General features: G+C 44.7%; 1 protein-coding gene across 4 annotated transcripts in view; it reads left to right on the top strand.

Annotated features, from left to right (window-relative positions):
• NEDD4L (NEDD4 like E3 ubiquitin protein ligase) overlaps nt 1-22,725 on the top strand; it is a 354,125-nt gene that overhangs the window by 112,367 nt on the left and 219,033 nt on the right. For all 4 annotated transcript variants that reach the window (XM_064379091.1, XM_064379096.1, XM_064379092.1 and 1 more), the window contains exon 2: nt 7,127-7,200. In XM_064379091.1, the coding sequence (XP_064235161.1) occupies nt 7,127-7,200 (74 nt within the window). The remainder of the gene's footprint in view (nt 1-7,126; nt 7,201-22,725) is intronic.

Genomic DNA, 22,725 nt, shown 5'->3' with positions numbered 1-22,725 from the left:
AGAAGTTGAGAAATTTAGGTTGTACAGAATCCCACAGTCTTGTCTTGTCCTATCCTGTCTGTCTGTCTGTCTGTCTGTCTGTGTCTGTTTGTCTGTTTGTTTCTCTCTCTCTCTCTCCATCTGTCCAGACGGACGGCTCTGTTGCCAGGCTGGAGTACAGTGGGTCGATATTGGCTCACTGCACCCTCTGCCTCCCGGGTTCAGGTGATTCCCCTGCCTCAGCCTCCTAAATAGCTGGGACTACAGGCACACACCACCACGCCCAGCTAATTTTTTGTATTTCAGTATTGTATTTTTTGTTTTAGTAGAGACAGGGTTTCGCCATGTTGGCCAGGCTAGTCTCAAACTCCTGACCTCATGATCCACCCGCCTCAGCCTCCCAAAGACTGCTGGGATTATAAGTGTGAGCCACTACATCTGGCCTCCCTTAGTCTTTTCGGAAACTCATATCCTTGGGGCGTCTGCTTGTTGACAGCAGAACTCGACCACATGTTATGTCTTGGGCTGCCAGTGATGATCAGAGATGGCAGTGAGTCCTTCCTTGAGTTAGGGCTGTTAGCCTCTGTCAGTGTTATCTGAGTTTGAGCTGGACGTGCAGTCCTGGTGCTGGACTTCTTTCATTTCCCACCCTGGGTATTTGTTCTCCCCACTCACGTCTTATGTCTCTGTTCCACCGCTGTGTAAGAGGCAACTGTGCACACACCTTGCCTGGGCTATTGACTGTGAGCTCCTGAGAGAGAGAGAATAATGCTTCTGGTTCAGTTTTGCGCTCCTCCTTTTTGCTAGCACAATGCATTAAGCACAGTATCACTCTGCATTTTTGTTGAGTGTATGATTAGATGGAGAATCACACTCAACAAAATGTGGAGATGTGGAGAACTCAGAGGGATTTTAGGAGGGGTGGCAGCAATATAGGTTGTGGGACCCAACACAAAGAGAGGGAAGGGTGTAGTGGGCAGGCATTGGTGTGGGGAGATAGAAAGTGAAGAGGATTGCTGGGTGCAATGGCTCACGCCTGTAACCCCAGCATTTTGGGAGGCTGAGGCAGCTGGATCACAAGATCAGGAGTTTGAGACCAGACTGGCCAACATAGTGAAACCCTGTCTCTACTAAAAATACAAAAACTTAGTGGTACATGGTGGCATGCACCTGTAGTCCCAGCTACTTGGGAGGCTGATGTAGGAGAATCGCTTGAACCCGGGAGGCGAAGGTTGTGGTGAGCCAAGATTGCTCCACTGCACTTTAGCCTGGGGAACTGGGTGAGACTCCATCTTAAAAAAAAAAAAAAAAAAAAGTGAAGAGGATGAAACCTTGCAAATGTTGGAAGTAGCAGGAAGGTGTGTGGGGTGGGGAGGCGGTAGGACAGTGTGTGAGTTTTTTTTTTAAATTGGGCAGGGGAGGGATGAGTAGGCAGAGCACCAAGGATTTTCAGGACAGTGGAGATGCTCTGTATGACATTATAATGGTGGATACATGTCATTATACATTTGTACAAACTCACGGAGTGTACCCTAATGTAAACAGTGGGCTTCAGGTGATTTGGATGTGTGAATTGTAACAGGGTACTACTCTGGTGCAGGATGTTAATAATGGGGGAGGCTGTGAATGTGTGGCAGTAGGGGGTATGTAGGAAAATTCTTTGCCTTCTGCTCAATTTTGCTGTGACCCTAAAACTGCTCTAAAAAAAGTCTTTAAAAGTGCATGAAATAGGATCCTGTCTCAGGATTAGGACAAGAACAGGCAGGAATGGAAAGAGTAACTATAGCTACTGTGGAGCAGGCACACGGTGGGCATGGTCCATATGCTGGCTTAGTTATTTTTTAAAGCAACTAAAGTAATGTATATATAACTTACATATTTATGTGGTCCAAAAAACATTGGTCATCTGTTTTAATCCAGAGTATTTACTGTAAGCCTGCAAGTGTGAGGGGTAATAGCTAGAGCTAGAAATGTATTTTAGAATATGGAAGGTAAATACGTGAATTAATTTAGCTGATAGTGATCAAACTGTGAAGTCCCTAGCTTAGAACTTCTTGTCCACATGGACAGCTGGTGTACATGATCTTGGGGTCACAGTGGCTCCCTGCGCAGGAAAAACACTATTTCCCAGCTCAGATATCATCTTTTTAGGAGAGGACCTGCCATTGTGGAAAATAAGAATAAAAGATAACAAATTAACCTTCTTAAGACAAAGTCATAGGAGAAATGGAAAATTCTACTATCTTGAGTTTTGAGTTGGAACTTGAAATTTATTTTACCACCTGAACACTGTTGATGGATTATGTATTTTATAGGCTTTGTGGGTGGCCATGGGACTCTAGTAACTGCTTATGCACAGTTTATATGAGTAGGGCTGCTGGAGTTCCAGATGGAGGTCTCGCAAACGGACCTTCAGATTACCACCTGTTTCTCAGTTTGGACACTTTATTTATTAGTGTGCTGCTGTCACTTATGGCTTGGGCACCTTATTTTGTTTTATATCTTGGTGAAGAATTAGAAAATTCAGTGTGAAAGAAAAACATACGTAAAGCTGACAGAATCACCTCTGTTACACAATAACAGTTCAGAACAATAGATTAATAACAGGAAGAGATGCTGAAAGTTCTCTTCAGCTGCGTCTCTACTCTGTTCTTTTTCCTCTGCATTGTACAGTCAATCTATGAATAATATTTTCATTGTCTAAGCAAAGCCACCTTAGTTAAATATTTAATTCTACTGGAGTCATAAACAGGGGTCAGAATATCACGCATAGATTTTATGAAAGTAATAAAATGCTTCAGAAAGTACAGTGGCTCAACCTGAGGCCACTGCAGCTGATAAATTGGTTACACACCTTGTCATGTGCTTCCTTACAGAATGACAGTGGCTGCTTATCTGTGTTTAAGCTTGTCATTTTGAGGAAACAAAGATAAGACATTTTTGCTGTGTCTCTAAAATGCATGTGTAAATTATTTTTTATAGAGTAATGCTCTCTTTTCTTGGAACTTGAGAGAGAAGTGAAATTTCCTGTGACAGGTGCTTGTAAACAGTAAGTGCTCGGTAAAGGTCGCCTCTCAGTTGCCTACGTGTTACATAAGAGAACCCCTTCATGTCTTCCATACTTGCAGCTCTATACCTTTGTAAGTTGCCTAAAAAATAACTCAAAGGGTTGTTTTTCTTTTTCTTTTTATTTGAGACAGGGTCTCACTCTGTCACCCATGCTAGAGTGCAATTGTACGATCTTGGTTCACTGCAGTTTCTGCCTCCCGGGTCCAAGCGATTCTCTTGCCTCAGCCTCTCGAGTAGCTGGGACTATAGGTGTGCATCACCATGCCCAGCTAATTTTATATTTTTAGTAGAGACAGGGTTTCACCATGTTGATCAGGCTGGTCTTGAACTCCTGACCTCAAATGATCCACTTGCCTTGCTTGGCCTCCCAAAGTTCTGGGATTACAAATGTGAGCCACCACACGTGGCAGGTTTGTTTTTCTTATGCAAAATCACGCCTGAATGGCGTTAAAATTTTTATTTTGCTTTTCTCAGTATTTACTTTTTTAAAAAAATGAAAGTCTGTAAACAAAAATATTTAATGTTTCAAAAGGAAAAAAAATGAAAATAAGCCCAAAGAAGTGATTCATTTTCCGGAGGTAATCACTACTAATATCACCATTTCCAGGTCTTTTTCTATGCAGCTATATCATTGACTTTTTTTAAAAAAATGAGATTACATTGTACTTGAGGGTAGACTGCTATAACAACTTTTGGTTTTGGGTGGGAATAAAAAGAAAAAGTCTTATCTCCAGCTTATTTCTGGGGAGAGTCAGGAGATGGGGAGTGCTTGGCTCTACTCCTTTTATATGATTTTCCCTTCTTGATCTCCGGGATCTTCCCCATTTCATGGAGGGACATGGATGAGAATGAAGGCTGCTGAGTGGGCAGGGCTTATGGAGCCGGTGCTAAAGAGGCCTCATCACTTCTGGCCACGTTCCATTGGCCAGAACGTAGTCACATGACTGCACCCAACTGCAAGGAAGGCTGGGAAATGTAGTCAAGCTGCATGTCTGGGTAGAAAAGGGATACTTTTCTGTGGAACAACTAGCATGTTTGTAACTCAATTGTATAAGCCATTTTGAAACTTTTTAAAAAAACGTTTATTTCAAATACATTTTTATATATACTGGATCTGGTTACCTCTCCATCTCCACCGTATTAAAAGCTCTTGCCAGAAACTCTATCCAATTGTTCTCCCTCCTTCTGCCCTGTTCCCTCACAGCAGCCACAGTGGTTCTTTCAAAGACTGAAGCCACATTATGTCACTCCCCTGCTTAAAGCTTTCCAGTACTTCTCCCCAAATAGTCGGGATAATCTACCCTCTCCTGAGGCTGGCTTCTGTGTTCTTTGACCCCACCAGATCCCACGGTGCCCTGCACAGACTCTGCCTCCCTCTATCAAGCGGGTCTTGCTGTCAGCCTTTCCTGGAACTCTCAGCCCTGCGCACCACTCAGCCTCCTTTCTTCAAGTTTCAGCTCCAGTGTCTTTCCGCCAAATGAAGCCTTTCCTGATCACTCAGCCATGAATGTTCCTCTCCCCAGTTGCTTTTTCCCTCTCCGTCTACTCAGTTGCTTTTGTTTAACTGTCATATTGTCTTCAGAGCACTTGCCACCATCAGAAATTACCTTGCTTGCCGTTTGCATTATGTATTTATAGTCTGTCTTCCACCTACTAGATGATGGGTTGCTTGAGGCAGGAACTCGGTCTTGTTTACATCTCTTTCTCCAGATAACATGTCTGGCACATCGTGGCTACTCAGTAAATACTTGTGGAATAAAGAAATGTCATTACAGGTTCTCTATGCATTAAAGTTTTTTAGAAATGGGGTGTTGTGACTAGGCATGGTGGCTCATGCCTGTAATCCTAGCACTTTGGGAGGCCGAGGCAGGTGGATCACTTAAGGTCAGAAGTTCAAGACCAGCTTGGGCAACATGGTGAAACCCCATCTCTACTAAAAGTACAAAAATTAGCTGGGCGTGGTGGCATGTGCCTGTAATCTCAGCTACTTGGGAGGCTAAGGCAGGAGAATTGCTTGAACCTGGGAGGTGGAGGTTGCAGTGAGCTGAGACTGTGCCACTGCATTGCAGTCTGGATGACAGAGTGAGACTCTGTCTCAAAAAAAAAAAAAAAAAAAAAAAAAAAAGAAATGTGTGTTGCTGTGTTGCTGTGTTGCCCAGGTTTGCGTGCAGTAGCTACCCACAGGCGTGATCATAGCATACTGCAGCCTTGAGCTCCCGGACTCAAGTGATCCTCCTGCTTCTGCGCCTCCCCAAATAGCTGGTACTACTTCAAGTTTTGAAGCATGTGTAAAAAATACTCTAACAGTGACATCGTTTGAGCTGAGCAGGCAATGGAGGCATCAGATGATTAGCAGCAGGGTACAACTTACTGTGAAAACTAGAAAAGAGCCTTGGCCTACATAACATCCTGTGCTAAAGAAAGAACCCTGACTCCCATCCTGTGAGTGTTCCAGAGATGGGCAGAGCGATCCCTGCAGTGCTCCAGGGAACAGGGAATAGCAGCTAACCCCCGATGCTTCTGTAAGCACTTTGGGATGCCCGTTGCTATAGTAGGGTATTGTTTTAGTTATCCCTAACTTACCTGGTGTTACTTTACATCTCTTAATCCTTTTGTGAAGGCTGGCAAACACATTCAGTCCTGCCAACCTTGAAAGCAGGCCATGTTTGAAAGAACATTGGCACAAACGAGATGAGAACATCATCTTTACCGTATTTGTGTTCTTTACCGTATTATGAGGACACTGTGCTTGCCACATGGGCAGTCTTGTGTTGGGAATATGTGGTTGGATGGATGGTTGAGTGGATGGAAGACTCCTGGAGTGTAAAGTATCTCAAGGATATATATCCATTGTGTGGATGTATGCTTGATCTTTGCAGCTAATTGACAAAGGTCCACCGTCCTGTACCCTCCATGTTTTATTTTTGCCTTGCCGTTGTTCTCTTCGACATTATATAATCGTTGAGGTTTTCTTGCCCTCACCTACATCTTGACTAAACATATTGGGTAGATGAATTTCATATTATTGCTTTCTTGCTCTGTCAGCCATTGTGTTCTTGGGAACTCTATCCTGAGCCATTTTTTATTCTCACTCTTTTAGGCTAAGTTTCTGTAGACCTTGGTTATAACTGCCAACTCTACATTGATAACTTCTAATTCTCTGACTCAGACCAGACGTTTCTCCCCATTTAGTGATCTATTTTTTCCATCTGATTGCTTCATAGACACCTTGGACACAGTCCTCTATTTCAGTTTATGTTGACACTTCATGATCCAAACTAGAAACCTGAGTTATCCTGGACTTCTGCCTACCACCTTCTCCTAAGCCATCTCACCTGTCCTGAATGTCGTAGCCCTTAAGTACTACTCTAAGCTGTGGTAGAGTCCTATACTGCTGGGCTGCTTGTCGCCTTCAGTGGAGCCTGGAGCATATTCATGTCTGTATTTCAAGGCCTCAGGCATAGGAGCTTCTTAGGAAATTTTGGAATGAATGAAGAAATGATGAATAAATGAACAAATGAGCAGGTGATTGGTTTCTGAGACACTTTGGGGTGGTTTCCATTTAGGATGGTTTTCATTTCTTTTTATTGGAACTAAGGAATTATTTTTGCTTGTTGATGCCACTATTTTAAAAGCACTATAATTTTGAAATGTTTTATCACATTAAATTCATTTTTATTGCAGGTCACATAAAAATGTCAACTTAAGGGAGGAATTATTTATTTGTGCAAACTTGTGACACTTGGACCGTTAGATAGTTTTATGTGTGTGATTGTATTCTTGGTACAGCTGGGAAATACCGACTTTAAATGTCAGGAGTAATTGATCTTAGTGACCTACTTTGAATTAAACTTGTGCTTAATTTACTTGGATGCTGCAAGTTTGTAGAGTTACAAAATTTTAGAGCTGGAATATTGCTTTTTGAACTTCAGTGTAAGGAAGAATTGCTTATGCTTGAATTGATTTATTCTGTATCCCAGTACTGGACTGAGTAGAAATCAATGACTTTAATACTGGATGGGAGAGTGATTCATTGAAGATCAGTTTTTTAACCTCTTTTTTGTTCCTCTTCTCACAGGGAGAGTCCCGTATTCTCAGAGTAAAAGTTGTTTCTGGAATTGATCTCGCCAAAAAGGACATTTTTGGAGCCAGGTATGTTGCCTTTGTTTTTATTTCTGTGGGCTTCCGAAAAATGGCAAGCAGTTTTCAAATTCAGATGCGTGTCACAATCACCTGGAGGACTTACTAAGACAAAGTTGGCTGGGCCCCACCTGCAGGGATTCTGATTTAGTGAGTGATGCTGGTCTAGCTGGTTCCAGGACCACATTTTGCACAGGAGTTCTGGACTTAGGATCACAACAGTAGTTAACAGGCTTGTTCATACATGGACTGATTTCATGAGATTAGCCTCTGGTGTTGTCTTCTCAGTAGAAAAATACAGTTTAGGACTATGGCTGTGCTTATTTTAATACTTAGAAACATTTCTAACTTAGGGAAACATAAAAGTTTTGTTTTGTTTATAGGAGAACTGGATATTCTTGACATGTATAATCTAAATTAAGAGATTTGGTGATTTGAGGCAAATGTGGTGATTTTGTGGCGTTTCTAGAAGCACCAGGAGGGAAGCATCCAGATCTTTCTGTGTGTTTCAGCTTTTTTCAGTATTGTACTTGATGTTCCTGTATCTTTAAATCAGCCCTTTCGTTCCTATTGGCTCTCAGCGATGTGTTGCATGAAGTTATTGGACTGGGAGCAGGGTGAGGGTGGAGCCACCTGGCACTAGAATTTAACCTGATTTTGGAGACCAAAGATCTTTTGAACTTTAGACCTAGGATGGACTTCAGTGATCTTCTAGTCCAACTTTTCCATTTTGTGGTTGACAAAGCTTAAATTCAGAAAGGTTACACTAACTGTGCAGGTCATGTGGGCCAGTGGCATTTGAGGAGTGATGGAAATGCCTCCTGCCTCTACCCGGTATGTTTTCCTTTGTGGCACGGTGGCTTGAGAACACTGTGGGGTTTAACAATGAGGGCAGGTGACTGGTAAGGAGAGTTCCAGCCTCTGGATTCTCCCTGTCAGTTCCCTGTGCTGTGGCCCGTGGTGAGCCCCAGGCTTCTGTGCCCCTGCCTGACACTGCAGACCCTCTGTAAAGAGGACCCTTTCTAGCTAGCTAGCTATTCCATCCCACGCACCCCCACATAAGCTTTTTGCTGCCATTGGTAAGCACGCCTCTAATTTTCTCACCTGTGCTAGATCATGCATGATTGAGTTTTGTCTGTTAAAGCAATTGCTAAGTTACTAGAATGGCACCAAGAGAAATTAGAAAAAAATTCCAAATGTTAGTAAAATTTTATAAAACTATAAAGGTACTTAGAAGTGCCTCAAGTAACTAATGGAGGCTTAGGTCTTTGAGTTGTGACACAAGGAACCTTACGCACAGGGACACTGACATCAGCCTAATATCAGCCTAATATCAGAGGCAAGCAAATCCCACCTGAATGTGCTCTCTCGCTTGACTGTGAAGTCACACTGAGTGGTTCACCCTGTGCCTGCACTCATGCAAGGGTAAGCCAGGTCTCTAGGCATGGGCAGAAGTATCCGTGCTTCCCTCCTCTTCCCTTTCAGAGCCGCACTTTCACCTGCTTCCGTGAGTCTGGGCTCTTCTTACCCAGGTGAAATACTGTTTCCTAAAACTCACAAATTTGCTATCTACCAAAGCCCACCTTATGCCCTGCCTTTCTGTGAAGCCTTTCAAAAAAATTTTAAGAAAGAAAATTTGATAATCTCATACCAAAGCCCTCTTACTTTGGGCTTTGGTATGAGAACTGGAAAAAGGCTGGAACTCTCCTTACCAGTCACCTGCCCTCATTGTTAAACCCCACAGTGTTCTCAAGCCACCGTGCCACAAAGGAAAACATACCGGGTAGAGGCAGGAGGCATTTCCATCACTCCTCTTACAAGTGTCTTTCCTCTCCTAATCCCTCTTAGCTGCCATAGTGGGTGCAGCATCATTTTAGCATTTGCAGATGCATTACCTGGTGGTTTCCTGGTATTTCTTTCTCTTGCCTCTATTACTAGATTAGAAATTTACTGGAGACATATTTTTAATATCTTTTTCTCCTACTACTTAACATATAGAATACCAAGGGACCAAAAAAACACAAAAATTATCTTTTAAAAATGTAAACATTTGCATGCTGACCGGTACTGAATTGTGCTCTTATGTTAAAAATACCTATTTTCACTCTAATGAAATCTATAGTGCTGAAGGAGGAAGCTGAATTTAGAATATTTGGGGGATTTCTTTTTAAGTTTGATTGGGTTTTTATTTTGTTTTATCCAAACTCCTTCATTAAAAAAAAAAAAAAGAAATTGATTCATGTTGTATTTCTAAGCCAGTTAAGTAAACTTAAGGTCGAATTGGTAGTGGAATTAGGCTCCAAATCTTAGAAGAGCAAATTTGAACCTTGAGTTTTTACTGTTTAGATGATAATAGGCAGGATCTTTTTTTTTTTTTTTTTGAGACGGAGTTTCGCTTTTGTTACCCAGGCTGGAGTGCAATGGCGTGATCTCGGCTCACTGCAACCTCCACCTCCTGGGTTCAGGCAATTCTCCTGCCTCAGCCTCCTGAGTAACTGGGATTACAGGCATGCGCCACCTTGCCCAGCTAATTTTTTGTATTTTTAGTAGAGACAGGGCTTCACCATGTTGACCAGAGGATCATTTCTAAGGGACACAGTGGAAAGGAATATTAGTGAAATTAATTAGAAAGATAAATAGTATTGTGGCCAAATGGACCAAGTGCCAGAAAATGCATCGGAAACACTGAACCCTGGTTCTGGTCTTCATTTTCTTAATTGACAAGTAGACGTGCACACATCCCTCCTTTCCTCCTTCCTCTGAAGTGCTGTAGTTCTTCAGGGACGCGTTTGCCAGTGGGTCTGAAACGGAGTGTAGGGTGACAGTGTGGGTTCATGTCATCTTAAAACTTTGCCAGATGACCTGTATTCTCCCTCCATGCTATCTTGGGCAAATCCCTTAAAACCACTCATGTCCCAGTATATTCTTGTAAAACAAGGATAACAGTTTCTTTTTAACTGGCATGTGGGGAAGAACCCCAAAGCAACTTCCATTGGCGGAAGCTCTGTCATGTTTTAAGGTAGCAGTCATAGGGTGGGAGGTTTGCTAGTGTCTTTTCTGGCATCCGCCATCTCCTTCAGAGACCTGGGCCACTAGCATGCTTTTTCCTCAAGTCTCTTCCCTGAGTATTCCCCCCACCTCTATGCTTGATCAGATGCCTTATTCTCCCTCGGCAGCAAAAAGACTGGGTAGGCATTGGAGCCCTTGCTGTAGACAGGATAAGGATGGAAGAGGAAGGGCATTTTCATGAGAGGCATTTCAGAGCCTTTAAAGTGGTAGAGATCCTGTAGACACTGAATTTTTTTGAGATGGAGTCTTGCTCTGTTGCCAGGCTGGAGTGCAGTGGCGCAATCTCGGCTCACTGCAACCTCTGCCTCCCGGGTTCAAGTGATTATCCTGTCTCAGCCTCCCAAGTAGCTGGGACTACAGGCACGTGCCAATACTCCCAGCTAATTTTTTTTGTATTTTTAGTAGTGATGGGGTTTTACCATGTTGGCCAGAATGGTCTCAGTCTCTTGACCTTGTGATCCACCTGCCTCGGCCTCCCAAAGTGCTGGGATTACAGGCATGAGCCACTGTGCCCAGCAGCTGATGTTTAAAATCAGAGATTTGCATCTCTGGGACTCCAACTCCATTGTTTCCAAGGGAGGTTCCCTGGGTCACTTGGCCTGAGGTTGAGAGGGGGTGGTGGTTGGGGGGCATGTGGGATGGTCAGGAGCGGGTGATGATGGGAGGGGTGGAGCCCATCATCTCTCCTTGCCTCTCCAAGGTGGTGATAGAAGCTGTCTACAGCTCCGGCTCAGAGGCCGGGGGTTTCTGGGGCCCCAAGTGCAGGGCCTCCCTTCGCCCTCTGCCAGTACCTGAAATGCTCTTGTCCTTTTCTGCTCTCTCTGCCTCAGTCCAGTGCTTAGGACCCAAGATCATTTTCAGCTCCTTCCAACCAAGTCTCACTTTATTAAAGGAGCCTTTGTTCAGAGCAGATTGGATAACTGAGCTGCGGCTCCACTTGAACGTCTGAGTTGGCCCATGTGGGAACAGCAGTGGCAGAGAAAAATGCTTCCCTTTGGACCACACCTTGAGGACAAAAGGGCAGTCATATAATCTGCAATCTAAACTGGGACGCTTTTGTCTGGAATGAATGTGACATCGAATGGGACATCGGGACATAAGATGTAAATTGAGACTACAATCACCCTAGGTCAGAGACATTCAGCCTTTATTATCCATACCATGGGGGAAAAAATGGAATGTGATTTTTTTTCCCAAAACAGCTTTAAAAAAACTGCTGAGCAAAGAAAAAAGCACGCTTTAAAAAAGCAGGCCTTGGCGGGGCACAGTGGCTCAAGCCTGTAATTCCAGCACTTTGGGAGGCCGAGGCGGGCCGATCACCGGAGGTCAGGAGTTTTAAACCAGCCTGGCCAACATGGTGAAACCCTGTCTGTACTTAAAAAAACTATAAAAATTAGCCCAGTGTGGTTGCACATGCCTGTAATCCCAGCCACTTGCTACTCGGGAGGCTGAGGCAGGAGAATCTCTTGAATCTGGGAGGCGGAAGTTGCAGTGAGCCAAGATCCTGCCACTGCACTCCAGCCTACGAAACAGAGTGAGACTATCCCCCTCCCCCTAAAAGAGAAAGCAGGCCTCATGTAGAGTGCTACTAAGACATCAAAAGGGAAATAAAACCCTGCTCAAAACAAGCCCACATGGGGCGGCCACAACGCACCCTTGTGTGCCTGCATCCTGTTTCTGCTGTCCCCTTTCCCAAGGATGTACCCTGCTATAACCTCGCCCTGATCTGGGGACTCCTCCTGTGGCCCATCCTATGTGCATCAGCTGGGTCCTTCTGTCCTCCATCACAGGCTGCAGCTCTGGCCCCCAGCAGACCTCTTCCTGTCTCTGGCATGGCCATGACACCTGAGAAGCATTGTGGGCAGTTCTATCAGTGAGGTTGACTTGTTGTTTTATACTTAGAATTATTTCTTTCTCCTTAAATTAGATTTTTCTCCACTGATGACTATGATTCTATTTTATTTACTTATTTTTATTTTCCGGGACCTATTATAGCACATAGCACCTAACGGCTCCTCAGGAAGTATTTACCAAAAGATTGCATGAAGTGAGCTCTTTCCTCCTCCCTCCCTTCTTTCCTCCCTTTTCCACCCCTTCACTGGAAACTTACATTTGCTAAATGTTCCATGAAGTCGCCACCTTTTGCCTTTGCCTGTGTTTTCCCCTCTGTCTGGCATCTGCTCACATTCTTTCTGGCAGCTGCCCACTCATCTGTCAGGGCCCAGATCTGGTGGCAGCGCTCCTGCTGAGGCCCCACCCCGCTTATCACTCCAGCCCAAGAGGACAGAACACTGCTGCTCGGGGGGCTGTAGTGGGTCTACCGGTTCCCTCCTCCTACAGCCCCATTGTCTTAGCGGACTTGGGAGGCTCAGAGCCTCCAGCCCTGCCTTATTGCTGTTTTCAGGTCCAGAAATCTTGGCAGATGATAATTGCCTGATAAACTGCCTTGAATTCATTAAATGGAATGCAATACGGTGTGCTGTGGCACCTGATGGCCAGCCTGAAGGAAGGGGTGCTTTTTCCTCATTGTCATGTGGTCCCATTGGCTCTTCAAGCATCTCTCCCAAGCATCCAGGAGAGGTGCTTATTTCTCATTCTCACAAAGGCTCTTTGTGGACCAGCACAGGAGGCCTGCTTAGGGGTTGGATGAAGGGTGAGCCTAGAGAGAGGAAGTTAAGGGAAGCAAGGTCAAAGCTGGGCTCAGAGAAAAGAATCTGGGGAGTCAGTGGGATCACAGGCAGGGAACGGTCTCCATTTGATCCTGATGTTTGTGCAGAATTGCTACTTTATACCCTACAGAGGGAGCACACTCTTGTTGTGGTAGGTCCCAGAAACTTCTACTTGGGGGTACATGAGGCCCAGCTGGGATTGGGCACAGAAGGTCATGGCTCTGCACCTGACCCTTGCCTTAGGGGTCAGGACAGAGCCAAGGACACGAGTGATGGGCTGGGGGGACACAGGCACCACGGAGTGCCTTGGCCATCCTTGCGTAGAGGAGAGATACAGGTGGCAAGGTAGGCACCAGGCAGCCACTGACAGGGTCAGGAACCGAGGCAGGTCCAGGAAACAGAGGCCAAAACAGCAGCAGGAACCCAGGCTCAGCAGCCCACTGACTCTTCTGGATGTCTCTTAGACACTCTGTGGCGGGGCAGGGACAAGTCCTGGTGTTTGGCCATGGCGAAGTGTGCAGTTACGGTAGGTGAGTTGTGCTTTCTTAAGGTAGGTGTAGGGAAGGAGGGTAGTGAATTTCAGCAGCTCACTTTGTTGAGCACTTGCTATGTGCCAGTGTGGTTTGAACTATTTACATAGGAGCTCTTCGAGTCCTCCCAGCAAAGTCCTGTGCAGCAGGCACTGCTGTTCTTTCCCTTTTTCAGATAAAGAAACTGAGACAAGAAAGGTTTAGTAAGTTGTAGAGCTAGGTATTGAGCCAGGGCCTAACTGCTTCATAGAAATTAGAGACTGTTAGTTGCGTGCTAACAGCTTGGCTGACAACGTGTATGGAACATGTCATCAGATTCTGCCTAAATTTTGTGAAGAGGGGATTTCCATTTGACAAGTAAGAAAATTGAGAAGTTATCATCAGCCCGAGATCAAACCAGGCTATAGGGAGTGGTGGGACCCATTTAGTTCCGATTTATGTGACTTCTGATGCTATGCTCACTGATCAATCAACATTATTCTCGAAGGATAAAAGTTTGAGAATTGCTGGCCGGGCATGGTGGCTCATGCTTGTAATCCCAGAACTTTGGGAGGCTAAGGCGGGTGGATTACAAGGTCAAGAGATCGAGACCATCCTGGCCAACATGGTGAAGCCCCAACTCTAATAAAAATACGAAAATTAGCTGGGCATGGTGGTGCATGCCTGTAGTCCCAGCTAATTGGGAGGCTGAGGCAGGAGAATCGCTTGAACCCAGGAGGTGGAGGTTGCAGTGAGTCAAGAGATCACACCACTGCACTCCAGCCTAGTAACAGAGAGAGGCTCCATCTAAAAAAAAAAAAAAAAATTGAGAATTGGATGGGTCATTGGACTAGGTGGGTCATTGGACTGGATGACTTAGGGTTCCTCCAAAACCCTGAGATTTGATTTTTTTTTTTTTTTTTGGTACCTTTTTGTGTTAGCAGATTTAAAGAGCTGGCCATTGTATTTGATAGTAGCTGACTAAGCTTTTTGAATTGGAGTATCATCAACTATTATTAGATTTAGAATAGGTATATTTTGCTAAGTAAGATCTTAAAGTTTTTCTTTTAAACTTAGGATAGCTTTTCAAATTTCAGACCATTCTTTTTCAGTAAGCTGAAGACATTTAACCTTTTGTCACAGGCTTAGCAGTCATTAAATAGGGTCATTTTGATGCAAGTTTTAAAATCTAACCTCCCTCCCTTTTTCTCCTTAATTATGATCAGTGTCTTCACTTGAGGTTACCTGGGATGCATTTGAGACTATAAAGCCGCTTCTTAAAACTCAGCAATGTTGGCTGAGCCAAACCAAGTACAGAATTTCCTGCTTTCGTAAAGAAGGTTGCAAGACATTCATTTCACAGTTGCTCCCTTATTGTGTGTGATGAGCCATTGGCATCAAACCTGCTTGGGTTGCTATCAATTTTTCTTTTGGGAGCTGGTGACTTGAAATTTGAAACACAAGGGTTTAAGGGTATCGGGGGGACATGGCTGAAAGTCCTTCTGCCGCCTGGTGATTGAGAGTGATGGGGACCTAACCTGGTATAAGGATAGCTCTTTAGGATAGCTCTTTGACACAGCTCGCCTCAATCCTCTTTACCTAGATTTAAGTTGTTAGCATTTTGCTATGTTTGTTCCTTCTCTTTTTTCCCTGAAGTATTCAAAAGTGAATTACAGACATAGGACATTTAGTCCCTAAATACTGAAGCCTATGCCTCTAAAAAACAAGAACATATTTCTATGTAACTGTAGTACTGTTCTCACAAAATTAAGACTAATTGCCTAATGGACTCTATTACCTGATCCATTATCTGAATTTCCCTAGCTGACCCTAAAATGCCTTTTACAGCTGGACTGTTTAAACCAGAATTGAATTGAGAATTCTGTATTGCATTTAATTGGTAGGTCTATTAAGACTCTCTTAACCTAGAATAGTGATAAAGGATTTTTCTTCTTGGTCACTTTGCAAGCTGGAGACCCCCAGCCGGCAACACCCCACCCAGACCTCACTCTCCATGCTGGGGTGTCCCAGCTCACCTGTGTGATAGTTTGTACCTGTGTTTGGTGGTTCCCGAGTTCTTGCATGACACCCAAGAAGATTGAAGATACGCTGGCCATTGAAGGCTGAGGAGGACAGAGTGAAATTTTATTGTGCAATGGAATAGCTCTCAGTGGAGAGGGGCTGCAGTCAGGTGCTTCTCTCCTTCCCGTGTGGCTGGGCCCAGGGCTTTTTATAGGCTCAGAATAAGGGAGGGGCAGGCCACATTTATTTGTTAAATGGCATTATTCAGAAAGAATCAATTGGGCAAACAGGGATCAGACGTTCTCACTCTGAGTCATGGGTTTCATCCAGGACCAGCCTCCAGTCTTTCAGCTTTCAGGCTGTTTTTTGCTTGAAGGTGGGGTTTCACCAGGGACCTGCCCCTATCTGCCAAGGCATTTGGCTGCTTCCCATCACTATCAATAGTCCCTTGCCTTCGATGACTTATAGGTAGGTTGGTTCACTTACCATATTCCATGGTGTACTGGCGGCATCATCAATGAATGAACATGTCTTTTCCTTGTGTTTCTTGTACAGTACTGTATATTAGAAGTTGGACTAAAGGCTTGATCAAATTAGGAGGCAGGAACAAGACTGGAGGGACATAATGAGTGGTTCTGCAGTAATCAGTGATTAAAATTCATCCCTGGTTAATGTGGGGGCAGTCTGATCCCGTCACTGTCAAAAATTACATTTTCCCTCCCCAGGTGACCAGCAAGTAAGGAGGGAGGGGATGTTTTGGCACTGTATACATGCAAATTTTCAATATTGATTTACTTTTTCTTCTAAAGGATTGGAAATACTGTTTTTGTCTTTCTTTGCCCTTCTTTGAAAACATTGTACAAAGTAAATCTCCTTCTCTTACTAATGGAGACATTTCTGAAAGAGGTTGAACATATGTTAAAGGCTTCTTGCTCAACTGTAAGCCCTTCTGGATCAAAGGTCAGACCAGAGTTTGCAGACAGGTGGTCCCTGTGGACCAGACTGAATCCACAGATGTGTGTGTTTGGCCTGTGGAGCACTAAAACAAAAAAATGCAAATCCTGAGCCAACATTTGGGGGATCCCATATTATGATACGGTAATCCAGATTTCCAGGTTTATGGGAGGTCTTGGCAATCTAGCCACACCAGGCCTGCATCTGTGTGGGACTGCATGGCTAGAGATGTTGCTGGGCGTACCCATTAGGTGGGACTGAGCCCTTTTGGCCACCAGGGACTGTACACCTCCTGTTGTGTTCATGCAGCTGGTTTCCCTTGCTGACCTGTAGCTGTGAGGCCCCTCGAGGTACAGGCCGGCTTTTGGGCTTGTCCTCTGCACTGTTTCTTTGTTAGCATTTAGAACTGACTTCTCCTCTTTCTTCCCCATTGAGGAGCAGCACCTTACCCTGTGCAAAGTCTGTGTTTGTGATCTGCAGGCTCTTTGCAGAGCTGCATTTCTCCCCAGAGGCCTTGCCGGGCAGCCTTCGCTGTCTAGGGCATTGCTGAGAATCACGTCAACACTAATGGCCCTTGGGCCAAAAAGTGTTTGTCTTAAAATCCCTGCACCAAATAGCTTGTGCAATTACTCCTGTGAGAGCCCCAGAGGATCTAGCTCTTTGGCTGTTTGCTCTAGTTGTATTCCTCCCCACCCCCACAAACCCGAAATGACATTTAAGGATAGTAATTCTCTCCCCCAAATATAAATAAAAACGTCTTTATTCCCTAACAGCCACACAACTGTTTACATTTTTGTGTTTACCTCCTAGTCTTTAAGTATATGAATGCATGCAACATCCTTTAAAAATCTTTCAATCCCAGCCAGCCAGGCTTCCCAGCAGGAAGCATTGGAAGTGGCAGCTGGGTAAACACACAGGGCAGGTGAGGCTCCGTTCTGTGTTAGGCTTGCTGTGCTGTATAGCTAGGGTCACAATAATGGATCTTTCTAATAATCTGCAATCACCATGTTCAGTATACACTAAGTGAGCATGCAGGGAATATACGATCAGTTTAAAAACATTTCCATATAAGCTTTTTTCTCTCTCCCACCCCACTTTTGGTAAATAACAGGGCGAACTAGACAGCGTGCTCACTCACGTGCTCTCCGTCCGTCCCCTGCTGTCTCCCCGCTTCCCCTGCGTCCCTTCATCTCCCTGTCCCTCTCTCCTCCCTCCTTCACTCTTTCTCTCTCTCTCCCCCTCTTCCTTCCTTGCTTCATCCCTCCCCCACCATCTCTCTCCCCCACCCTATTTTAAAAGAGACAAGAGTCTTGCTCTGTTGCCCAGGTTAGAGTGCAGTGGTGTAATCATAGCTCACTATAACCTCAAACTTCTGAGTTCAAGCAGTCCTCCTGCCTCAGCCTCCCCAGTAGCTGGGAGTACAGGCACACCACCATGCCCAGCTAATTTTTAAAAATTTTTATAGAGATGTGGTCTTGCTCTGTTGCCCAGGTTGATCTCAAACTTCTGACCTCAAGTGAATTGGCCTTGGCCTCCCAAAGTGCTGGAATTACAGGTGCACACCATTGTGCCCAGCCAGACAGGCCACTTTTCTGTAGCATTCCCTGATGCTATGAGATTAGTAAGAGTCCCAGCTGCAGAACCTTGTTCACTTTGCCTTGACTCCTGATGCATGGGTATTTGCTGTTACCAAAGACACCCTTGCTCTACCAGAGTGGAAGGAAAACTCTCAGACTTCTTGCCCTCATTTTCTTCAGTGTAGAATGATGCCGGGGTCACTGAGTCTATAGGGCAGAGAATCTGATGTGTTTTTAGGAAACGGAGGGTATCTGACACATAGTAGGTGTTTGACAAATTTTGTTAATCTGGTAAGAGTGGAGCCTGAGAAAACTGAAAAATTAAAAAGCCACTGAGGAGTGCTGGGCCCGCGTTTTGACATAAATACAAAGGCACCAAAAGGAGCAGAAATATGAGGCCGATGCTGGGACTGGCGAAGTTTGGATCTCCTGCCTGACATTGCGTCCTGAGCCCCTGGCCCCTTCCTGTGCCTCTCCCCCAGCCACCGGCCCCTCCTCATTCCTTCCTCTCCTTTATCCACGCCCCCACTCTCGTGCCCAGACTCTGGAGTCTTTGTCTTAAAGCACTCTGTTTGTCTCACTGTCTTCCTCTGTTTTCCTTTTCTTGGTGCAGTGGCGGGGAGGGGAAGGGTAGAAAGAGTGTAAGAAGCTAAAGTATGAGGAAGGGAAGGTTGCCAGCTTGAGATGAGTCAGGAATGAAAGCAGTTCTGAATGTGTAAGACAATGAGGAAAATATTTATTTTACAAAAATTGAACTACCAACCAAGCGTTCAGGAACACAGCCAGAAGGCGCTATGTAGGGAGAGGTGTGCATTAGGATGTGGAGCATGATTGCCGGTGTCCCCACCCCAGGAGGAAGGGACTCATTTCTCTGCCTGTTAATGGTTCTTCCCATAGTAGACAGTGAGGGCTGGCTCTCCACCCCATCCTCAGTGGGTGCAGCCTTGGGGAGGCTGTGAGACTGGTGATCTTGGGGCCTGCTAGGCATCTGTGTTATTGAGGGTAACAATGTCCCTTCTACCTAAAAGTTATGTGCCATCTGGGGCTGGGCGCGGTGGCTCACGCCTGTAATCCCCGCAGTTTGGAAGGCCGAGGCAGGCGGATCATGAGATCAGGAGCTCCAGACCAATCAGGCCACCATAGTAAAACCCCATCTCTACTAAAAATACAAAAAATTAACCAGGTGTGATGGTACACATGTGTAATCTCAGCTACTTGGGAGGCTGAGGCAGGAGAATCGCATCAACCTGGGAGGCGGAGGTTGCAGTGAGCCGAGATCACGCCATTGCACTCCAGCCTGGGCGACAGTGCGAGACTCCATCTGGGAAAAAAAAAAAAAAAAAAAAAAAGCACAATCTTGAATCCATTTGGGAAACATCTTTAGAACTCCAGAATGTTGTCTTTCTCAGATATGTATCACCTCTGTTATATTACTTCATTTTCTAAGAAACGTTGTCATCGACTTTATAAAATTACTGAATAATTCTATTGGGGGAGAAGCCTGGAAGCTAAGATTTTAAAGATTGTTTATAAGTTAAGTGAACTGGCAGATTCTTAAATGGTAAATAAAACTTTTCATATGTGCTATCGGTAGTTATCTAAATGAGGGGTAGCAAGCTTTTTTATTTATTTATTTTTTACATTTAAAGGGCCAGATACTAAATAGTTGAGACTTTGCAGGACTTAAACGGTCTCAGACATAGCACAAAAGCAGCCTTGGGCAATGTATAAACAAACGAGCATGTCCATGAGCCGATGGTCCATGAGCCATAGTTTGCCAGCCTCTGATGTTATAAGCCATTGATTTTCTACAACATATATTTAGAACTGGGAGTGTCAGTGTTATTTTGTCATGATTTCCAGATTAAACTCTTCATAAAGCTGCTGGTCGGTCAATGACAGACTGATTCTGCTAGTATTGACTTTCTGGGTCAGTAAATGGGGTTCCTAGATAGTGCAGTAGCTTTTTATTTTCTTTCCCATTCAAGGGCAACATGCTTAAAATACAGCTTATGAAGCTTTTGGATATTCACTGTAAATTTTAAGGTCTAAAAATGAATGCAATTGTAAAATGTTTTTGCCTTAGAGAAAAGGTTTTCACTGCTTTGTGTTATAAATACATGAAAAATAATGATGAACTAAATGCATGCAAGCAGATGCAGACATAACTTAAATTAGTGTATTGCAATTAAAATATTGCCCACTGTCCCTACTGAATATTCATTAGACTTCTGACCTTAGTATAAGTAATGTTTAATAAGGAATCTACAATGTGTAACTCCTCAGTGAATTATTAAATGGACTGGCATTCCCACTGTATAATATCAACGCAGGGGATATAAAATATGCCTGCCTGGATCTTTTTTTTTCTTTTCTTTTTTTTTTTGAGATGGAGTCTTGCTCTGTCAGTGAGGCTGGAGTGCAATGGTGCCATCTTGGCTCACTGCAACCTCCGCCTCCTGGGTTCAAGTGATTCTCCTGCCTCAGCCTCCCAAGTAGCTGGGACTACAGGCATGTGCCACCACACCTGGCTAATTTTTTGTATTTTTAGTAGAGACAGGTTTTCACCCTGTTAACCAGGATGGTCTCCATATCCTGACCTCATGATCCGCCCACCTTGGCCTCCCAAAGTGCTGGGATTACAGGTGATCCACCACGCCTGGCCCTATGCCTGGATTCTTAATGAATGTGTGCTAACATTCCTTCTGGCACAGGAATAGGTAGTAAATACACTTTAAGAGTTCTTTGCATTTTTATCCTTCATTTTTATAGGCACATTATTGTGTGTGTCCTACTGAAGAACTGATTGATCATTGTTTTAAGCTACTGTGATTTTGAGTTGCTTAAAACTAGGCATTCATGGTAGGAAAGTAGAGAAACATTTGGAAGAAATACTGCATTTTGTGTTTGGGAGTGGCTGGTAGAAAAATTGAAATAGGCTAGTCTTACACTTTATCACAGTGTTTTCTTTTTCCTAGTAGGAAAATGATAGTATTGCTTGTGTATTATCTCCAAACACTCTTTCTCTGCCACTGGGAGTTTGGTTAGGTGGTTTTAACTTGTTTAGGTGATTTTAAATGTTATTTAGCAAATCTGGAAAACAAAAGAGAAATTTGCAAATATCTTATCTTTCTTCCAGGGTGGTGTACCGGCTCCCTGTAGTGTGATTTCATCTTCTCTTGTTATTCCATATGTAGTCAAACCATCATGTTCTTGAAATGAGACTTCAGCCCCTAGTGGGGCCATATGATTCAGGATCTTTTGTTTGTCCTTACATAGTTTCTTGGCCTGGAACGTCAAAATATCAGAAACTGTTCTTTCTCTGGAATCTTCTGTCTCTGCGATAGCCTCGCCATCTATGCAGACATCCAAGCTAGGGACCCGGAATTGTCCTTCACTCTCTTGCCCCTCCGGCTGCTGTGTCTGGCTTTCAGTGTTTGTGTAGAGCAGGGGTCTCCCAACTCCTGTGGCATGTTAGGAAGTGGGCCCCACAGCAGGAGGTGAGCCCTGGGTGGGCGAGTGAAGCTTCCTCTGTATTTACAGCCCCTCCCCATCACTCGCTTGCTGCCTGAGCTCCGCCTCCTGTCAGATCAGCCTCCAGCGTTAGATTCTCATAGAAGTGTGAACCCTGTTGTGAACTGCGCATATGAGGGACCTAGGTTGCACACTCTTTATGAGACTGTAATGCCTCATGATCTGGCACCATCCCCCATCACCCCCAGATGGGACCATCTAGTTGCAGGAAAACAAGTTCAGGGCTCCTGCTGGTTCTATATTATGGTGAGTTGTATAATTATTCCATTATCTATTACAATGTAATAATAGAAATAAAGTGCACCATAACTGTAATGCCTCAAATCATCCTGAAATCATCCTACCCTGCGTCCCCAGCTGCGAACCAGCCTGTAGAAAAATTGTCTTCCACAAAACCAGTCCCTGGTGCCAAAAAGGTTGGGGAATGCTGGTGTAGGGGACTTTTGAAGCGGTGTCCGTAGCTGCCCTGTTCTCTCTATCCCTCCACCTACGTATACAGAATTCTGTCTCTAAGACACAGACCTTGTTCCTCCCAGGCAGACACATCAGTGGTTGTGCATTGCCCTGGGTGAACAGGGGCACTGGGGTCTTTGCAAAGCCCTGCAGTGCATTTCTCTCCAAGCTGCCATGCGCTCTTCTTCCTCTGTGCCTGGCCAGTGCCCAGAACCTCCCCCTTCTCCCTGTTTGCATAGCTGCCTTGCTCTCCTCCTTTCTCAGGCCAGTGTTGCCAGTCTGTCTGTGTGACCTGGGTGCAGAGTCCTTGGCTCTGCGCCTGGTCCTGTGCAGGTCTCTGTGGTGGCACTTGGCACATGGCGCTAAGATTGTCCCTGACAGGCCTTTGGCGCCACAAGGGCCAGAGCCATGTCCTGCACATCCTGCTCTAGTCCCACGTCCGCCCAGGGACACCGAGCTGAGGACCACTCCCTACCCTTTTCTGTGCTTGGCCAACTCCAGCGCCCGTTCTTCCACCCCCGCTTGGCTTGGCCACCCCACCCCTTGGCTGAATCTCTCCTCCTTTCGTGCTTGTTCTCCAGGTGATGTATTCAGGCCCATATTTTCATTACCCTCGCATTTCATTAATTTCTCATTCTGTAGGTTTAAGGCCTTCTTTAAAATACGCAGGTTCTGAATTTTAGTAATATAAAAGTCCTCTATAAGTGCCCATCACATTACTTTAAAGTTAGCACCAATGCCTTTATGTTT

This window comes from Aotus nancymaae, unplaced genomic scaffold (genome assembly GCF_030222135.1).
Source record: "Aotus nancymaae isolate 86718 unplaced genomic scaffold, 86718_ANA_hifiasm-v0.15.2.pri h1tg000020l, whole genome shotgun sequence".
NCBI lineage: Eukaryota > Metazoa > Chordata > Mammalia > Primates > Aotidae > Aotus > Aotus nancymaae.
This window is presented reverse-complemented; position numbering and strand designations above follow the sequence as displayed.